At 42.3% G+C, this 19446-nt stretch overlaps 2 protein-coding genes across 2 annotated transcripts in view; both read right to left on the bottom strand.

Annotated features, from left to right (window-relative positions):
• Positions 1–10437, bottom strand: part of usp43b (ubiquitin specific peptidase 43b) — a 65908-nt gene extending 55471 nt beyond the window's left edge. Inside the window, exons 1-2 of the mRNA XM_062532097.1 lie at positions 9652–10437; positions 1961–2110 (exon numbers count right to left, since the gene is read on the bottom strand). Coding sequence (XP_062388081.1) covers positions 1961–2110; positions 9652–10284 — 783 coding nt within the window. The 5' untranslated portion in view covers positions 10285–10437. The remainder of the gene's footprint in view (positions 1–1960; positions 2111–9651) is intronic.
• A 572-nt stretch (positions 10438–11009) lies between these two features.
• On the bottom strand, positions 11010–18234 carry LOC134076133 (cilia- and flagella-associated protein 52-like). The gene is made up of 14 exons (XM_062531136.1): positions 18116–18234; positions 17574–17773; positions 17352–17488; positions 17083–17211; positions 16659–16758; positions 16399–16515; positions 16136–16236; positions 15380–15550; positions 14218–14366; positions 13843–13988; positions 13358–13509; positions 12945–13047; positions 11859–11970; positions 11010–11304 (listed from the first exon to the last, which is right to left on the bottom strand). The coding sequence occupies exons 1-14, from the start codon at positions 18174–18176 to the stop codon at positions 11126–11128; spliced, it is 1857 nt and encodes a 618-aa protein (XP_062387120.1). The 5' UTR covers positions 18177–18234; the 3' UTR covers positions 11010–11125.
• Between the last annotated feature and the right edge of the window lie 1212 nt (positions 18235–19446).

The raw sequence follows: 19446 nt of genomic DNA, 5'->3' as shown, positions 1-19446 counted from the left end.
CTCACAGGCCCTGCAGATGGATTCTCAGTGGTCTCCGTGACGTCTTGTGTCCTTTCACACCAGCAGCACTGACGTGATGTTTCCTCCGAGAAACACCGGGCCTCCTCAGGCCCCACTCACACCAGAGTGATATGAGGTTTTTTTTCCTGGGCACGGGCCAAAGCCGTGGCTCTCACAATGGAGACGGCTTTCCGAGGATTCTCACTATGTGCCCCAGCTGCGGGGAAGTGGGAATGTTGACGCTGGTTTTTGCGTTTCATTCATTTATTTACACAGCCGGAGCGGAGCTATCACTCAGGAAGAGGGACTCAGAATCGGTGGATTCCAGGGTCAGGTCCAAAACCGTAAAAGACAGTCGGAGCAGTAGTTACACTTCATCTCATTATAATTGCTTTCAAGCCTATCAACAAAAACGGCATAACAAAATTCAGACCAGCTAATTACTGTTCATGCTCTTCCAAGAAATAAAGAACAGATGATCCTGGTTTTATCTGTCTATAAGAAAATCTAACACAACAACAAGGGGAACAGGAAAACAAAAATGGAGATGTACTGTAACAAATACACTAAAATTCTGTGAGAGACAGATCAGGAAAAAATCAGTCCTGACTTGACTAAACTTAGCTGAAACACGTCTGAGAGGTTTTGCTTCAGGATTCAATCCAAGTGTCTTTGGAAGATATGTGACCTTTTCCCTTTCCCATGACTGAGTCACCAGGTCATACTGACAGTCCTTATCTCAGGATGACAAACTCCAGATCCTGTGCTTCTCCTCATCCTTCTGGTGAAACCAGACAAGGCATCTTGACACCTCCTCTGGATTACATTTGCTCTTTCCATCTGCACTATCTAGAAGAGTTAGAACTGCCCCATGGAAAAATGCATTGTCATAAAACCATAAAACAATTACTTGAATCACAACAGGTCATCAACTAGTACTTAACTGCTTACATACAACAACCATGTGTACCTCCAACAAAGTCGTGATGTGTCAGAATATCAAAGTCTGAAAGTGTTTTTTGTTATGGCTGATATGGCATAACTTAGTAGTCAATGCAAAAGAACAGTGTTGATGATGCAGAGGCTCTTTTTTTAAAATGCACATCCAGAAATGTGCATGCACTCACACACACACACACACACACACACACACACACACACACACACACACACACACACATTCAAACACATAACATGCAAATTTTAATAGAATTTCTACAGGAATAGCGACAATAGCGCAGATCAAAGCACTACCCAGGGGGCTCCAGGCTTCAGAGTAAGCCGTGGGTGTTCCTGGAGGTGCATGAAGAGAACACAGCCATCTACTAATGGCTCCATGCTTTCTACTGTAAATCCCCGACAAAAGAAACAACCACGGCACAAAATGGCTCGCTAATCACTTGTTTTGCCACTTTTTTAACAGCACAGTAGTAAAACCTGCGACCAACTGCCTGTCATATGGTTTTTAAGGATATTTAAGTCAGTGAGAACGTCAGGTTTAGTAGCCAGAGGAATTATCCAGTCAAAACAAAACATGCCTCTAGATTCTCTAGGATCAGTGAATATATGACTGACTTAGGGTCTTACGTCATTCCTCTGGTGCAAAGTCAGTCCAACCACCAGCCAGACAAGAACACCAATGAGAATATCCTCAAGACAAGCCATTTAAAAACGACATACTGTAAACCCTGTTCTACTTACATTCAGAGTCAGAGGGCAAATGCAGAGTTGCATCAGGCTCATACATCTAAAAAAGACTTGTAATACCAAAACATTTTGTTTGTACTTTCATAAAACAATTACCATTCTCTTCCTTCATGACAGACATATCTAAATATAAAACCAGTTGATGCCAGATGATGGAAAAGAAACAAGCAATAAAGTTAGTTCACATAACACAACTTGGTTCACTTATCAATGTTAGCATTGAGGTATAGCATTAGTATAACTTTGAAGTGACCTTTCCAGCAGTTTTGCACTTGTTGTGGTTGTTTGTGCAGGAGGAGGGATTGACGTCCTCGTGAACACGGTCCAGGAGCCAGAGGAGGAATTCCAGGGCATCATGCTGGGAGTTTCCTCGGAACTGAGAGCCATATTTGGACACGATACTCTAGACAGAAGAGAGAAAAAAAAGGGAGAGGGTCAACTGAGCTATCTCATGATTTTTTATTTTCATTTTTTGTAGGTAAGATAAAAGATTCTCCTAAAATATCACCACGATGCTCCTGTGCACAGAAGTGAGAGTGGCCCAATGGAAATGGAAAAATAAACGCACAAACACCACCAAATGATTTGGATCATTGGCACTGGCAGCATCCTGGGATGGGCTCTAGCAATCAGCGGCAGCTGGAACATGGGAATCACTCTGTGCTTTTTAAGACTGTGTTCACTCGATGCTTATCACAGTCACAGCAGGCTGCAGACCACAGCGTGAAATTCAGCGGATCTGTGCACATTCACCACAGCACCTGTGATCACTCATTCATTCACACACATACACAGTACACATACACCAAGCACACATACATCATCCCCTCCCACACACAAACACATACACACACACACACACACACACACACACACACACACACACACACACACACACACACACACACACACACACACACACACACACACACACACACACACACACACACACACACACACACACACACACACACACACACACACACACACACGCAGGCATAATTTTATCCAAAGCGACCTCTATGATTCCCAGTTCCTTCTCTTGCATCAGTCAGATGGCCGTGGCACAGTGCTATGCTTGAATTGCAAATTGGGTTTAAGCTCCTCACACAGAACCATTCTGCTGCCTCCCCAGACACACATGCCAATAGCCTGTGCCTTTTCAACCCTTACAGCAAATCACGGACCACCTTAGACGACCGACAGTCATTTCAGAGGTATTTGTTTCCACTCTAGGAACAATGTCAATACTTAGTTCTAAAGAAAAAGTATCTATTTATTTGGAATACTATTGCAGAACAACAAGAAATCAGGTAACGACACCTGCATAAATATCTTTTAATTTCCTAAGGCCATTCCTGCTCTGATGCACTGTGTTAAATCTTTGCTTTAGTAGCACACTTTGATGTATTACTGCTGGCACATGGTCCAGTTACAGCCGTGGTACTTTACCCTGGCTCCTGAGGATGTGTTCTCCTTCTGGGCTAAACCGCTACGCTAATTCACATTAGCTGATTCAGCTTTAATTATGCCCCCTCTTTAACACGGAGGATTCGGGCAAGGTGAATTAGATCAGTTCACGTTCAGCAGGAGAGTCTATCTACAAACCTTTCACCTAGTCCAGAGCACAACGCAGAACACAAACATACACACCGACTGGCAATGCGCAGTCGGCACTCCTTTTGCCACCCTGGGTGTCGGCATATTAGAAATTCTCATCCTTCCCAGTACTCCACTCTTCTCTGTTCTCTCATGTGGCAATCAAACACTTGGTGTTCTCTAGATACCCAAGGATAAGCATTTGGAACAGTGCATGGAAAGTCTAAGAAGTCACCCACAGAGTACTGAGTGGACTTTGAGCAGGAAAGCAGACCATCTGTCAACGTACTGTGTAGTAACCATTTCCTGAGGTATTCTAAAGTATTCCTGATTCTGGGCTCGGAGGAATGACAGTATATACATACAGCATAAAGGATGTGCACCAGAAATGACACATTATATGAATGATCAATACCTGAAGAGAGTGCCCCAGATGCTTATAGTACAGTAACTGCCTGAGAGGTGAGCCACCTTAAGGAAGAGATACGCCCCTTAGGCTGCTATGGAGTGGCCCTTAGAGACACATCTTCAAAGACCAATCACTGCACTGGACCGTGTCCAAGACCAACCTCTCATCCATATACCGTAGCTTGGGCTAATTACGGCACTCGAAAGAACTTGTCGTTTCATCACACCGTTTCAAAGAGTGCGGGCTGGCAGGAGGCTCCAGTAGCAACACGACACTGTGGGTGTCCTGTTTATGCAAGACTACCGTACATCCAATGCTACTTCATAGTCGTATGTACAGTATATCCCCCACACACAACAGCAAAAAACATGTACTGAAGCCTTTCTTCTGCCTAGACACTTTACAGTGTAGATTATCTGTGCAAATATAGGGGAATGCCAGATAGGAATGATTCCACAACAGCCCAAAAAAGACCCTACGTGTCCTCAGTTGGTTTGAGTGTGGAAACTCAGAGGACAAAAGAGAGGGATCTGTGTGCAGTGAAGAGTGACCTGACCTTGAAAATCAACCAAGTTTAACAACACTCATTGAAATAATGATACATGCTTTGCTGTGAGGCTGACAGAGGGTAATGAACCTGATCAAAAGATCACAGCTGAAAGAAACTGAAATTAAAAAGGAAAGAATATTAACAGTCTAGACATGGATAAAGACTTTATTTTCTTTTCAACTACCCCTTATTCGTTGGACTCACCATTCGATTGAAGTCTAAATGACACTGATTACACTATATCTCTGAGTCACCATCACATTGGGCCTAATTCATACTTTAAAAATAAAGTGGCCTATTTTTCACGGGGAAACATTTGCTTGCTGTCAGACTCAACAGTTGAGCTACCGAACAGTTCCGTAACTGAATCTGGCCAGACAGACCTGTCAGTGTGATCTCACAACTTCTCAAATGTGGTCTTTGAACACATTGTGGAAGCAAGATAAAACAGACTGCTGAAGAGTAGATACTCTCCTTCTGAAAGAAAAAAAATCATCCCTATTCAGCCCACATGCAGCTCTGGAGGGCCTGTGAACGGATTTCGCTGATAAAACAAGTACAATGAAGTTACAGTGAACGCCGCCAGAATAGTTTAAAAAACACAACAACTGCACCCTTCAGTGAATGTTTATTGTAAAAACCTCGGTGGGGCAGACCACATGGGGTGATCAACACATATCTGTAAGCCCAGCTTTCATAACAACATCGCTACGATGCTGCTGTTACCATGAACTGAAACCAGACTCTGATCTGATGGCACCCCACCGAGAGACATTCCTCACAACTCACTACAGCATAAATAAATAGATTTCACCCACCTCGGGACAACCCAAGTTCATTTCTGACCGGGTTCCCAGAAATAACTACTCATGTGCTTAGACAATACAGCTACCTTCTTCAAGATTTCAGGATTGATAAAGCGATTTATGAGCTCTTTGAATGAGTGAGGCTTGTAGAAACAATCTGATTGCTCCGATAAAACATTAAGGCTACGTAAAATCGGCAGCCAGCTTGCACATATGGATCAAACATTTGCTTCTGATTTTCTTCGATCAAAGTACACTATCTATGAATCTTCATTCAGCCAGATTTACAGAGAATATCACTGCCACACCACAAATGGACAGACAGTCTTGAATACATTAAAAATCTTAATGCCATTTCTCCTCGAAAACCATTCATGGGATGAAGGCTAATGACTCATGTCCAGTGGATAAGTGTTCATGTTAAGCACTGTATGCTGAGCTGCAGATGTATATTGATCTGGGGGGATGTTTTGGCCCAGAGTGGGCAGACAGACGTGTGGTGGATGTGTAGGTGCTTTATCTCCAACCAGTTGCCACAACCCCAAATATTGACACATTCCTTAACTCTGGCTTTGGTGTGCCTGCTATGAGGCTGTCAAGAACGTGCACACGGACACAGACACAGACACACACACACACACACACACACAGGTCAATAATTAACTTGGACCCAGGTGGTTGGGAAGAAGAGTATCACCCTAATCCAGTTAACTACTATATGCTGCATGCATGGCAACTGCTTACCACAACAAAAGCCTATGACTGCAATGAAAGCATTTTCATTCTGTGCTATACTGCCCTTGTGTAGGACGCAACCTTTATACTCATCTATGTAGATAATGCCTGATCAGTTTTGCCAGAAATGCATGATGCTATGGCTTTAGTCGACCAGAGATGTGAGAAAAATGAACCTTCTGATATTAAGACAGTAAACCTACAATCAGTCATGCAACTGATGCAACAGAAGGGGACAAAGTGTCACTATATGGAACTAAGAAAAAGAAACAAATGTATCTATTCTCTTGAACTTTCTCAACCCCACTTCTATGTGGTGTTTCAGTGCTCTCTGAGGATAACAAGTTAATTTGCCATTACTAGGGACAATTCCATTTATTCAAGGTTGTGTTAGTGTCGCGTCGCGCCTTAAGCCTGATGAGACTTGCTCTGCAGACTTGCTCTGATAATTACTAACTTCACAAAAGGCACATTACTCTCAAAGGTCTTGATTAAATTATAGGTCTACAGTCCTCAACTGTTTATGGGTGGAATCTGCTGTCAGATTTAAGGGAAACACTGGGGTCTACCGCACAAAACCCTGTGTGACAACAGATAATTTGCCGGGCTATAACAGTCACTGTGAGTGCTTGAAGATCCCATAGAAATGGCCTGGGCATTGACTCAACATGGCACCATGTCACAAGACCTGCAGACCAGACACAACAGAGGGGCTCTGTTTTGAACAGGAAGTCTTCTTTAGCATATAAAGGGAAACGTAAAGCATTTCATTAAGTCCACTCGATTGTAACTTAAGTCTATATTAAGTTACATTAAGTCCACTTAATTGTAACTTAAGTCTATATTAAGTTACATTGTGCTTTCAACACAGAGATGCTGTACAGTATATGTGTAGATAGTGTGTTATGGTGATATAGATTTACAAAAACCATATTACTCTTAAACTTTCAAACAAACACACAAGGTCGGTCATGGTGATTAGGTACACCTACTTTAGTAAAGTTTTATTATCTTGTCAATGGTCTCCATATACCCTCCTATAATGCAGATAACTTAGAAAGTATTTGGCTGTGGTAAGTCAAGGTCAGGGAAATGAAGAAAATTTAATAACTGCTCCAGGACGACAACTGCAACTCATCTAAATTACCATTTTGGTTAACCACTATGCCAACATGTAATCTAAACATTCAGTCTACTCATGACCACCCAACCAATGATTGATATTTGACAATGGGACAGTTCTATGATGATTTAGACATTTCTTTTTTAAATACAATTTGTGAACAACGCAAGGTGTTCTCACGCAAACATAAGCCTCGGATGTCCACTTCTTCCAGAGTGATTACCATTTCCAGGAATAACATAACACACTTTCTCCCCCTTTGCCCACATCCTCCCTTTCTCTGCTCTTACCTTGAGATATGAAGCTTAGCTACAATCCAGAGCTTAGCGCCTCAGGCAACGGAGCAGGGTGATTCATTCTCTCTGCTCCTCAGAATATGTGGGCAGTGTGGAAGAGCTGGAGGGTTCGGGGAGTGGTGGAGGGAGCTGATACTGTCACATGCTCCACAAATATTGTTTTCAGTGGGCCTCAGGAGTATGTAATCTGTCTCTATACACACAACATCCAGATGGGAAGATGCCAAGAGCCTTTTTACTTTATGTATGGATTATGGCTGAGTTCAGAACACTATTGTTCATTCCCCTCTAGACTCAGGAGATACAAGCTCAGACCCTGGCCAGCCAGACACATGAATCAACCACTTTCAAGGCAGAAAATAAGGCCTTGATTTCAACAGCCATGGTCAATTCATCGTCTGTCCACAGGGATCCTAATCAGCAAGAAATACATGACAGACTGTGTCCAACAATATGAAAGGATATGAACAGAATGGACATAGTTTGGATGGAACTAAGCATTAGGCCTATGTCTTGGTTGGGTGGGGGTCTTTTTTAGCCTGGAAAATCCAAACTCTGGTGAAAAGTCTAAAGTCCGGTGACTAGATAGGGAAACGTTTGCAACACTTGCATCGCAACGGGCACTAAACTTTGAAATCAATGGTCCAACTTTACCAATCACACACTGATCAGAAATTCCTTAGGTTATTTCCTACTTGGCCTAAACCTAAACTACAAACAAACAATAAACACCATTTTTCCAACTGCGTTTTTTTGACGTTTGCAGGTGTTGCTTCTTTTGTTTACCACAATAGGTTTTGGTTTTGTCTTCCCCTCTCGTCGCTGATTGGTCTGACATTTTTATTGTCTGAGAGAAACAGTTATGACCTATGGTGTTCCAGACTAGATCTCCCTGAAAGAAGATCTAGGTGGGGCCAGGCTAGGTCTTTTCTGCCTAGATGCATCTTATGCTTGCCTGGTATACCCAGATTCACTTTCTGAATAGAGGTGGCAAGACTATTTATGCATCCACAAATCAACTTCAACTATGCATGTGACGCATGAATCAACTTAATATAACAACTGAATAAATCAAATTAAACTGTGCATTTGATGTATGAATAAGATCCCTGCCAACATTACTGCACATTAACATGTATATCACCTTCGATAACTGCTGGGAACTGTTCCCAAACAAATTACTCCCAGTGGCTTTTTGTGTGGCAGCTTAAATACCGCTGGTCTTTCATCCTCAAGTCACGGCTGAAATCACAATCGCGATAAGACCACAAAAGCCATGAGACGCCGAAATATGAGACAGATCTGCACTCCCAAAGCAGACTCCCGAAGGGTAGCGTGAGACGTCACTCTGGCTAATTTTGGCTGACCAGAGTTGCGCAGCATTCTATTGTTGAAGCTCAGAACACTTCTTAGATGGCTTTGTGATGTCGCCGGGCTCAGAAGAGACTGCCAGCTCAGCGCTTCGGCCCAGACACCTGGTGACCCCTCTGTGCCCCTGGGCTCTGTGGCACACCACTGCCGGCCGCCTGCCCTGCAGCATCAGCATTCAGGGAGCAGCACTCAATAGGCCTTGTCCTCGGGGGAGGTTTTGTGTTGAGTCCTGCTGCTGATAAGCCGCATAAACAGCCCTGTCGATGATGAGCGCCCCTCAAGTTTTGGATGAACACTACCTTATCAAAAAATGACCCCTTATTCAACAGATTTTGACTGAAAACTACAGATAGTAACTAAAGATTAGGCTATATAATATGATGGACTCTTATACTGTCAAATTCAAACATGACTGACAGTTGAATAATATTCCACTAATTATCTTATAGGCTAGCTGCCCTCTGTGGTGAAGGGCAAGACATGTTTGACTCACTTGTCTGGAAAGCAGAAGTGTTTTTTCTCTCTCTCTCTTCACTGCCTTGTCCAGTGGCAGTGGAAGAGCTTTCAAGTGTTCAAGACATTCAGAGCAGTTGCTTCTGCATGATGAATCTCTGATGGGAGGTTATTTAATCGATTTTTAATGAGATGCAATGGTGTGAAACCAACAGCTATTCAAATTTTAGTATAATTGATGATATAAAACCATGGGGATTTCATTTTTCATGTCTGACCTTAGCAGCGCAGAGAAGAAACTATAGGGAGAGTTATCAGACCCACAAGAAAACCCCGTTCACTTTGACCTTCAGGGGAAAAAAACTCCAGTGAATCGACCAACAGAACTACATCCTAAAGACTTCAGAGGGGTTATTTTGTGAGAACCCAACTGGACTCCTCACAGTTTAATTATGTGCATCGTCTCTATTACCACATTACACAGCCCACAGTAGCATATATGTACCAGATACAGTATGTCTTGCAAGTCGTCAGTTTAACACTGAGGTTAGGCTTATGTTGTTACTGGCGGCCAAAGAGTGCCACCGTTAACGTAGTTTTACCTTAAATTCCACGGATAACTGAGGAGTGTATTCCAAAGTCCATAGCGCCCTGACAAGAGACGCTAACTGCTCGGTCACCTCTCCCTGGGCAGACTGTATGTCCTCAGTCTTTACAATTCCATTGACTCTCCTTTCAGTGAAATCCAATTTGTATCGTTCAAGGCAAAGATATTCCGCCAGCAAGTCGGTATTACTTAAACACTGTACTACTGCATTCATGAAGCAGGTGTTCCCGTGATTTTTCAGACCCAGGACACCTGGAGTTTTGTCTCCGTAAGACAAGGACAATCTATCTTTAAGAGAGTTTACATGACGGGATGAAAGCGTCAAACTTTTTTTCGTCAAGCGCTCAGACGTGACCTGGGTGTCCTCTTTCATATATCCTGAGTTCGCGCTGAGCGTGCAAGGTGTACCGTCCCGAAATCCCCCGTCATCATCTTCTCCATCCACCGGTTCAGCGTCCCCGACATGAGCCCATGTGCCCAAAGTTTTCAGAATTTTATTCATAAGACTTCCCACCGACTTAAACGATTTCTTTCGAAATAACTTCGTTGTAGTTTGTTTCTTCTCTTTGCTCTTGACGGTCTTGGTTTTCATTGATTCGTCTTTTGATTTGGTCTCTCTCGTATCCATGACTATCCGGAGAGCTTTCACTAGTCACAGAGAGAACAAAAACGGGAGACAGCTCTGGCGAAAGCTTCTCCACCTGTCCGCACTTAAGGTCTTTCAACCTCAAAGCAGGACAGCTCGGACATAGGTTGAACTACGGTGGCACAGACAAGCAGTGCCAAGGCACGGGGAAAAACAGCCATGAACATGTCCACGTCTCGAGCATTCCGACAGTTCAGACTCGCGTGAGCTGTCATTCTCCGTCAGAGGGACGCCGCGCCCAGTGTTTACACGTAGTGATCCTCCCGCTGATCACGCTCTCAGTTGGAGGTTTTTGTAAAGCGCGCTGAACTGACAGTGGGCTTCACCTACATTTCACCTCAGGTCAAGCACGAAAATACCCACCCCCTCCACTTAACATTTAACTATTTAAAGGCACTAACTTGATTACGCTCTAGGCTATATCATGCTGCAAATATTTGATTTTCGTGGTCTACTGAGCCGGTATTATTTCAACGTTAGCTTCTAATGTTGCAGCATTGGGAGAGAAGTTTTCACCAGCTGTACACTGAGCCCTCTGCTGCTGTTGTATGATATGGAAGGCTATAGGATTCTCCCACAGCTGAAATGTCAGCAGATTAAATAGGCAATGTGTAAAAAGTGCAATGAAATACCTTATCGAAGAGAACAGAATTTAATACTTTATAGAAATGATATAAAACACAAAAGTGTGTCAAGAACATCTACATCTCAGTTTTGGTACAAAAATATAATGTTAAATATAAAATTAATATTTATTTGAAATGTTAGGCCCATAAGTAATGAATTCACGAATCCCCTTCTGGATTCAGTTTATGGCCAGAACTCAGTGAACAGGTTGAGGGTACCTCCACTGCAGCACTCCTCCATCCTTACTGGTGCTGATAATAAACTTGTTGTTGGGGCAGATTTTAAGACTGGTGATGCTGCCGCTGTGCCCGATGCCTACATGCCTCATCTCTCCACTTTCATATGCCCACAACTTCACCAGCTTGTCATCTCCGCCTGCATGAAGAATAACATACTGTAAGGTGACCAGATGTCCGAGACCAAAACCGGGGACATAATCCCAAAAATGTCATCAATCTGATTGAAATACATACAAGTTTTCTATTAAAGAAAACGGGGACATAGGTAGCTTTTCTGTATTTTCCCGGGGACAGGTAACCAAAAACGAGGACTGTCCCCTGAAACCGGGGATGTCTGGTCACCCTAGAATAACATATCTCATCACTTTTCCTCTACCCATAGGCATGGTAAGCAGGGTACGATTTTATTTATTCATTTATTTGACATTAAAACAAAGTAATATGTATAAATTCCTCCAAGGTTGCTGAATACTACAAACGAACAGGAGTGAATCTGGAGTTTGGGTAATAAATTGCGTGAAATAAACTGAAATAATAATGATAAAACGCAACAGCGAGTCTTCCTCCGCTATTTCAAACATCACAAAACAAAGTCTGCATACCAAGTCTGCTTTGAGTGTTTACATTTTCAATGGGTGCAATCAATGAGTCAACGTCTTCAGAATATGAAAAAGAACAAGTTCTCCATACCCGTCACAAAATGCTTTCCATCAAGGGTGATGTGCATGCCATTGATGGCACCTGAGAGAGAACCCTCCAACATCCGGATGGCCGACCCATCATAGACTTCCCAATAAGCAATCTACCAAGAGACACAGCATGCAACAGTCACAAAAACAAACTGTCACAGTCTATGTAGCACTCTCCAGTGTAAACTACTACTAGGCCTTCTCTAAGGAGTGATGTTTTACCGCTGAATGTGTCATTTTCCTTTAACAGATATGCAGATCCAGTCCGGAGGTGTAGGTGAATGCGAATGCTCATCATAGAAAGAATCCTATTGACCTTTTTCATTAATGCCACTTCACCTTTCAGTGCTTCCTCTATTTGAAGTATGGGTGTGTCAGCATTTAACAGCAAGAGAGAACCTATTTTTGGGCTGCAAACGGCAGCCATCAGTTTCTTCTAATGAGTTCTCCAAATGCAAATGAAAGCTAGATGTGACTGTCTAACAAAACGATACGGCGCTTAAGAACATGTTTGTGCCTGTGAATGCGCCCCTGATTGTCTCATGGGTTGGCAGCTGTCTCCTTCTGAGGTTGGCCTCCTATCACAATTGTTATTTGAAGTTATTTTTAGACAAAACCCATCTTTCATTAAAAACACAGGTCCTGTATCTTAGTTGGGCGGCTATCTTTGTAATTAGGAACACAACATGTGTGGCACAAGGGGTTTCAGGCTTACTTGCTTACTGACACAGCAGCTCTCCCATCCACATAGCCATAATAAAATCACAACAGCTTTGGTGAAACTGAAGACGCAAAGCCATTCTTTACAGAGGTTTTGCCTTTCTTATTCGAAAAGAGTGTGAGGAGAAGCGGATACTTGAGCTGCTTCAGCTTTTCTCTGCATCACCTGAGGTTTTGTGAAGCATCAGCAGAAGGAGATCTCAACCTGATTGGCCAGTTCTGCTCTGCTGTTTGTGTGATTGCTATTGGGACATTGATGTTGTGCTTATCTATAATGTTTTTAAAGATGTTAATTTCGAAGTTGCATACCGATAAACAAGGTGAGTATTTCAGAGGGGACATTAGCACACATATGACGGTCATCTACCTTCCTGTCTGTGCCACTGGTGATGATCTGATACTCTTCAGGATGGTAGCAGACTGTTCTGAACAGAGTGTTGGCCAGCACCATTTGATTTCTGACAAAACGCCTGCAGGGACAATATGCCAATTTCAGAAATGATGCACAATTACGAGACACAATCAGCAGAGAGAATATATACTGAGTCCAAGATTTTACCTCAACAGTTCAACTACAATACACCTGAATGGTACCAGACTACCAAAACTACAGGCTCAGTTACTACAAAACTGCTTTAATACACACAGCTTGACATGACATGACATGACCGTGGAAGAATTTGTAAATTTAATTACACTGTACAACACTATTTACAGTACGTATGATACCAATTTGTCCAAGTTATAAAAAAATCCTTTTACACCTGTCATTCCACTCACACTAGATCCCAGATGACACAGGCACCATCAGAGCTGGCGGTGACACACTCCTTGTCATTGCTCCTGATCTTGATACAGTTGACTGAAGCTTTGTGCTCTTTCATGGTCTCCAGCAGTGAGTGTGAATCTGCCAGAATCTCCCAAACTCGAACCTCAAAAAGACAAAGACAAACAAGGAGAAACCCATTAGACTACTATGCACTTTAATACAATATGCTGTTTACATTATCACATAATTGTGAGGCTCAATCACAACGAAACAATCTAAAAAGATCAAAGATTTTTAAAAACAGTCCACAAACAATTGCAATGAGGTACTAGCCTAGTATGCAGATAGAGTAGGCATTACGCATAACTTCGTACTTCAGAGTATTCAGAAGCATTTCAAAGCTAAACAGACTTCACTTCACAGAGTGCAAAACACATCAACACAAAGTCATCACATTTTCAATAAAATCGTCACATCTGGCCACGGACTGCCTCACCTGTCCTTCGCCACCCCCACTGACGATCCTGCTATTGTCCCTGGTGATAGCAATGGCAGTTACCCCGATTCTGTGGGCGTTCTCCACTGTCAACTTCAGCTGCCCAGTTTCAGGTGTGAAGCCGCGAATCTTGCCATCACTCCAGGCTAGAGGGACATACAGTATTCCATCATATAACCCACCAGCATGTAACTATTGGCTTGTTCAACACAGGCAATGTTAGACACTAGACTAAACTGGACGTGAATTGACATTCTCTCTAACAAATACTCTCGTATTCATATGCTTTTTTATTCAAAACAATGGCAATAACTGGAAGTGATAAAACATAACTCTAGCAGACTGCTGAAAGGCCTTTGGGGATAAGGGACCTACCACTCATAATGCTTTTGCCATCTGGTGTGAAACTGATGGCATTGCAGGTCATGTTGGGCACAGAGATCCGCAGCATCTCCTTGGAAGTCTCCGTGTGCCACACTCTGATGTCGTTCTCTGAGCAGGTGGCAAAGAGCTCAGAGGAGCCACTAGGAAATATGTAGCAGTTTACCCCATGATTAGTCACATCACTTTCTTTTAAAGTATATTTTTTGGCCTTTTTGCCTTTATTAGTATATAATAGGACAGTGAAGAGATAGACAGGAAACAAGTGGGAGGGAGAGACGGGGTGGGATCGGGATATGACTGCAGGCCGGATTTGAACCTGGGTCCCCGTGAGCACTCAGACCCGTAAATGGTACGGACGCTGTAGCCTGCTGGGCCACAGCGCCTCCAGTCACATCACTTTCACAATTATTTCTGCATTGTATGCAATATCACCTAGGCTGGGTGAACTGAACCCAGATGAATATGTGAGCGTATTTCAATTAGCTCAACTGGTCCATCTGGCAATTCCTCATTTCACAGCGATTTCCAAATCACCAAAAACCCAGGAACCCATCAAGCGCTTATCTGGCATGGGGTGGGCTTTATCTGATAACGGACAAAGGGGTCGGATTACAGGCTCTTTGAACACTACCAACGGCCCCACTAATGGCAGCAGTGTTAACAACACACGTACTGTATATTTGCTTTGGAAATGAGTGAAATAACTGCATTAAAAAACCTTTGTTTATAAGAGGTGTTTGATATACTTCAGAAAAGATCTTTTCAATTCTGGAAATTCTCATTTCAATTCTGGTTGCACCCTTTGGAAATCAGAAATGAACAACCCGTTTCTCAGACATATTCTCCATCTCAACTGAGATTTGAGAATCAGTCTGGTGCCAGCCAGGCTAGGAATCACCACCAGCATAGCACAAACATGGCATATTGCCTTATCAAAGATACAAACCCAACCTAAGCATCTTAGGCTAACCTCTTTGGCTCCCCAATCATATCTTACAATGAAAATCCCTTCCACCTGCACCTGCCGGTACGTCAATATTCTGTCCCATAGCACCCTCTTGTGGTAAAAGAGGCTTTATTTTAGGAAACAGCCTAGACATCACCAAAACAATTGAATACATCAAGCAATAATGCAAAAAAAAAATACACTCACTAAGGGAAAGCAGCATCCCACACAGCACTGCTGTGGCTGGTGACAATGAGCTCTTCCTTGAAGTCCACGTAGTTGAAACGGTAAATCTGCGAGGCCTCGGTGCCCACAAAGAACTGCTGGCCCTCACCCCGCAGGGTGACAGAGGTCACCCCTCCCTCCAGCTGCACCCGTCTGAAAGAGGTGGGCACTCTCTAAGTCAGTGCGATAGACTGGTCCGCACACTGGTAGGCTCCAAAAATACACTTTTTATTTTAGTACATAAAAGGCAACGTTTCGATCCTCCAGTGGGACCTTCCTCAGGCAATGAGAACAATGGTCTAAGAATGTCATTTATCACATGACCTACAGGTAGGCTACCTGGTTGGAAAAGTTGGGCGCACCCATAAGGTGACAAGTGGCATAGCATGCGTCTAGACGCGCTGGCATGCAAAGTGAAGACCACAGTAATCACATCCGGTAATGAAAGGAACCAAAAGAACAACCAATCACAAAAATATAAAAAAATAATAATAATAATAATAATAATAAAACTCTCTAAGTCAGGCCAAACACTTTTGATTCCGATATATGATGAGCCCAACGAATGACCACTTAACTCTGCAGTTCTGACTAGTTCTTCATGACCTAAGTCAGAAAATGCAGGGGACACTAACTATGAAAAAGACTGATAGTTCCTGAGCAACTATTCTAGTACAACAAGGTAAGTTAAATGCCTTGATAATAACGGTGGTCACTAGCCAATGACCTAATACTTACTTCAATGTTTTAAAGTTGGATTCAGAGCACAGGGTTAATAGGCCATCTCCTGACCCAACCAACAAGTCACCTGTTTTCAGTGCTTTCACAACAATCACTCCCTGAAGAAGAAATGAATGAATGAATGAATGAATAACTGATTGAATGAATGATAGATTGAACAAAGGAATGAATGAACGAATGCCACGTTAAAAAACCAATACAGAAGAATAATATAAATACAGGTGAAAATCTGTCTGAAACCGAATCGTATATCATCTTACTTTGATGAATTTTTGCTTTACAGGTCCAAAGCTATTGAGAAGTCTCGTCTTCATATTAACTTTCAGTATGTCACCACTGGTTGTGCCACAGTAGAAATGGGCATCATCATGTTTGATCTGGAAGTGAATTGTTTAAAAACAGACAAATGGTTACTGTAGCTGGCAGCAGAGGATGCTGTTCTACTGCTTGATGCAATTCAATAAAAAACCCTTTGGGGGAATATGATGTACTCACATCAATGGCACCTCAGTGATCTCACCTCAATACACTTGACGATCCTCTTCAATTGGCCAGTCTGACAATCTGTTGCACGAATTTTTCTGTTGGCAAGATCTAGTTCCCAAACTCGAATAGTCCCACTAATGGAGGAAAAAATGACATTGTCGTTGGATGAAGATAACATTGTCTTGAAACTGTATCTGTTTCTCACAACCGGACACAGAACTAATCTAAAAATGCTGTATAACAGCATTATAACAGCATTTTTTCTCAAAGAATATTTACAATTTTAATGCAATAGTACACCATTTCAAGACTCAAAATGACTAATGACTTCTGAAAATGGTCAACCAAAGATTTCCTGATTCTTCAGTGTGAAATTATTCCAAAAATACATAGTTTTCATAATCCCCCCAAAAAATGTTAACGAATGAATTGGTCTGAACATTGACTACATGTCTTACCAGCCAGCAGACACAAACACATCATCTGTGTTGTTGCAGAACTGCACAGTCAGACAATGGCCTGCACTGTGGGCAGATGCGGGGCTGCCACAGATGGCCTCTTTGGTCTCCACATTCCACACAACCACACTGCAATTACATGTATTCAATTAGTGTATATTGCCCTTACTAATACTATGCTCTGTTTTGAGTAGGTTTGCAGTATTGCAATGACCTTGCCAAGGTCATGTACATGTAACAACTAAACTGTAAACAGTCTCCAGGCTTACCTGTTGTCATCTTGGCCTCCAAGAGTTACTAGGTACTTATCACGCGGAGAAAAATCTAGTGCTTCAACTTTGGCCTTGTGCAATTGAAGACGAGAATAAATACATTTCTTTGAAAAGTCCCAGATAATGACATCTGCCTAGAGACCAGAAAAACCGTCATCAAAGAAACCAACGTTTACTGCCAATCAAGAGACCCCAAGGTACGGATAAAAAAAAACATACCTTAAATCCCATGAAAGTGACCTGTCCAGAGGCCACATACCGCCCACTTTTTGACACAGTGACACAAGAAACATTGTTGGTGTGGCCTTGAAGAATATCCTGCTTATTGGTGAGAAGGCTTTTTATAATGATATTGCACCCGAGGCAGTAAATGAGATGCTCCCTGTCCGGATGTGCAACCATTCCAGAAAATACATGGCCTAGGATGAAGAACAGAGGTAATTTTGGTCTAGCCATTTGCTAGCAGCTACTCCTTCCTAGCTTAAAACATTTGTCCTAGCCTAAAACATTTGTTTTGTTATTTCAAAGGAAAGTGGAGGACTAAAGATGAGCAAAACGGTTAAATTACGACAAAGCAGTGTAATTTAACGTTAGCTAACCCTATGATGCCAACGAGTATTTAGTAGTTAAATTAGAGGTAACAGCTAAATTAACCCTACTTCAAGAAGTTAGCGGCTAACGTAAATTTAGCATAATGTTAACATTCTAAGTGATGTTGCACAAATGGAAAAAAAAACCCAATGTGATTGTTAATGTTTTACCATTAAATCCAATAACAACGTCAAGTTCAAGTTGCGGATAGTCCTCTGTGTCTCCAGCCATGGTTAATTAATATTGATGATATTTATAGATATTTGTTTATAATCGGATGTACTATTAGTTGTAGATAGCTAATGTTTTTGGAGTAACCATAGCAGCCATGCTGAATCACGTTTTTGGAAGGCCTAGAACAGCATCACGTGCTGCTTCACGTAGGTCTACTGTAAAATACCACACTATTGTTTTGGCTGTACATGAGCAACCTCTGACTTTTATATTTTGCATAATATGCTATGTCCCACTGACCTCCCCACATATTTTCAAAGGTGAAAGGTCACTCACAGAAATGTTAGGATCTTAATCACTGGACATCTGGCCAAGACCACCCAATTGTGTGAGAGACGCCTATTCATGCCAGCTTGTGCGAGGTAGCACTTCAAGTGAGTAATGGTTGGAAGATGAAGGGTGTATGCCATAAACTCATGTCTGGCATGCAACTGGACGGTCTTCTTTTTTTTTTAACAAAGAATTGATCCTTTCAGTAGAAAAAAAGCACTATTGCACTGCACTCACTGAACACTGAGGTCATTATGTGAGAACCCTGTCTGGTAGAATTAAAGGCTGCACATTAGTGCATGCATATTAGGCCGACTTCTTTTTAATGATTTGTTGTAGGCCTACGGCTTGAAAAAATTGCAATCATTATTGTGGTAATGCACTGTGTATTTTGTGGCAAGTCACAATTACAAAGATCCTTTAACCCTCTCTAACAATTACGTAATGATTGTGACAGCACCACTGTCCACTAATCCAGCCTAATGTAGTTTTGTTTCTTGCCCTTTTTGATGCTAGAGAGGGTTGAATGGGAATCTTATGTCTTGTTATCTTATCTAGATAATAACCATAATCACCCGCAAGTGAACATCCTGAGGGGGGCAGTGTTTAGACACAAATGAGCCATCGATCAGTGCACTGATGGCAACAAACCTGGTGGTGTCCCTCAAACAGTGTAGCCTATAGTGACTATGTTAGGCAGTCATTCCATTGGCATGTTAGCCATTGTAAGAGATGGTCATCTGTGTCTCCCAATCAAAAAGCACTCAACTGTCTTACTTCTGTGACTATTACCCCACTGTGAGTCAGATATCCTCTCACATCCTCTCAATTCACTGCTCTCTGCGAGAGGCTAACGATGATGAGAAAATAATGATCATGAGTAATAAATGTCCGTGAGCAGCTAAGCAGCTCCACAAATCCAGATTTTAAGGGTATCAGAGACTTTGTTTTGACTTGATCCCCACATGGATAGCTGCCTTGGACCATCTCCATATGG

This window comes from Sardina pilchardus, chromosome 3, assembly GCF_963854185.1.
Source record: "Sardina pilchardus chromosome 3, fSarPil1.1, whole genome shotgun sequence".
NCBI lineage: Eukaryota > Metazoa > Chordata > Actinopteri > Clupeiformes > Clupeidae > Sardina > Sardina pilchardus.
The sequence above is the reverse complement of the archived record's forward strand: the minus strand, read 5'-3'. Positions and strand labels throughout refer to the sequence as shown.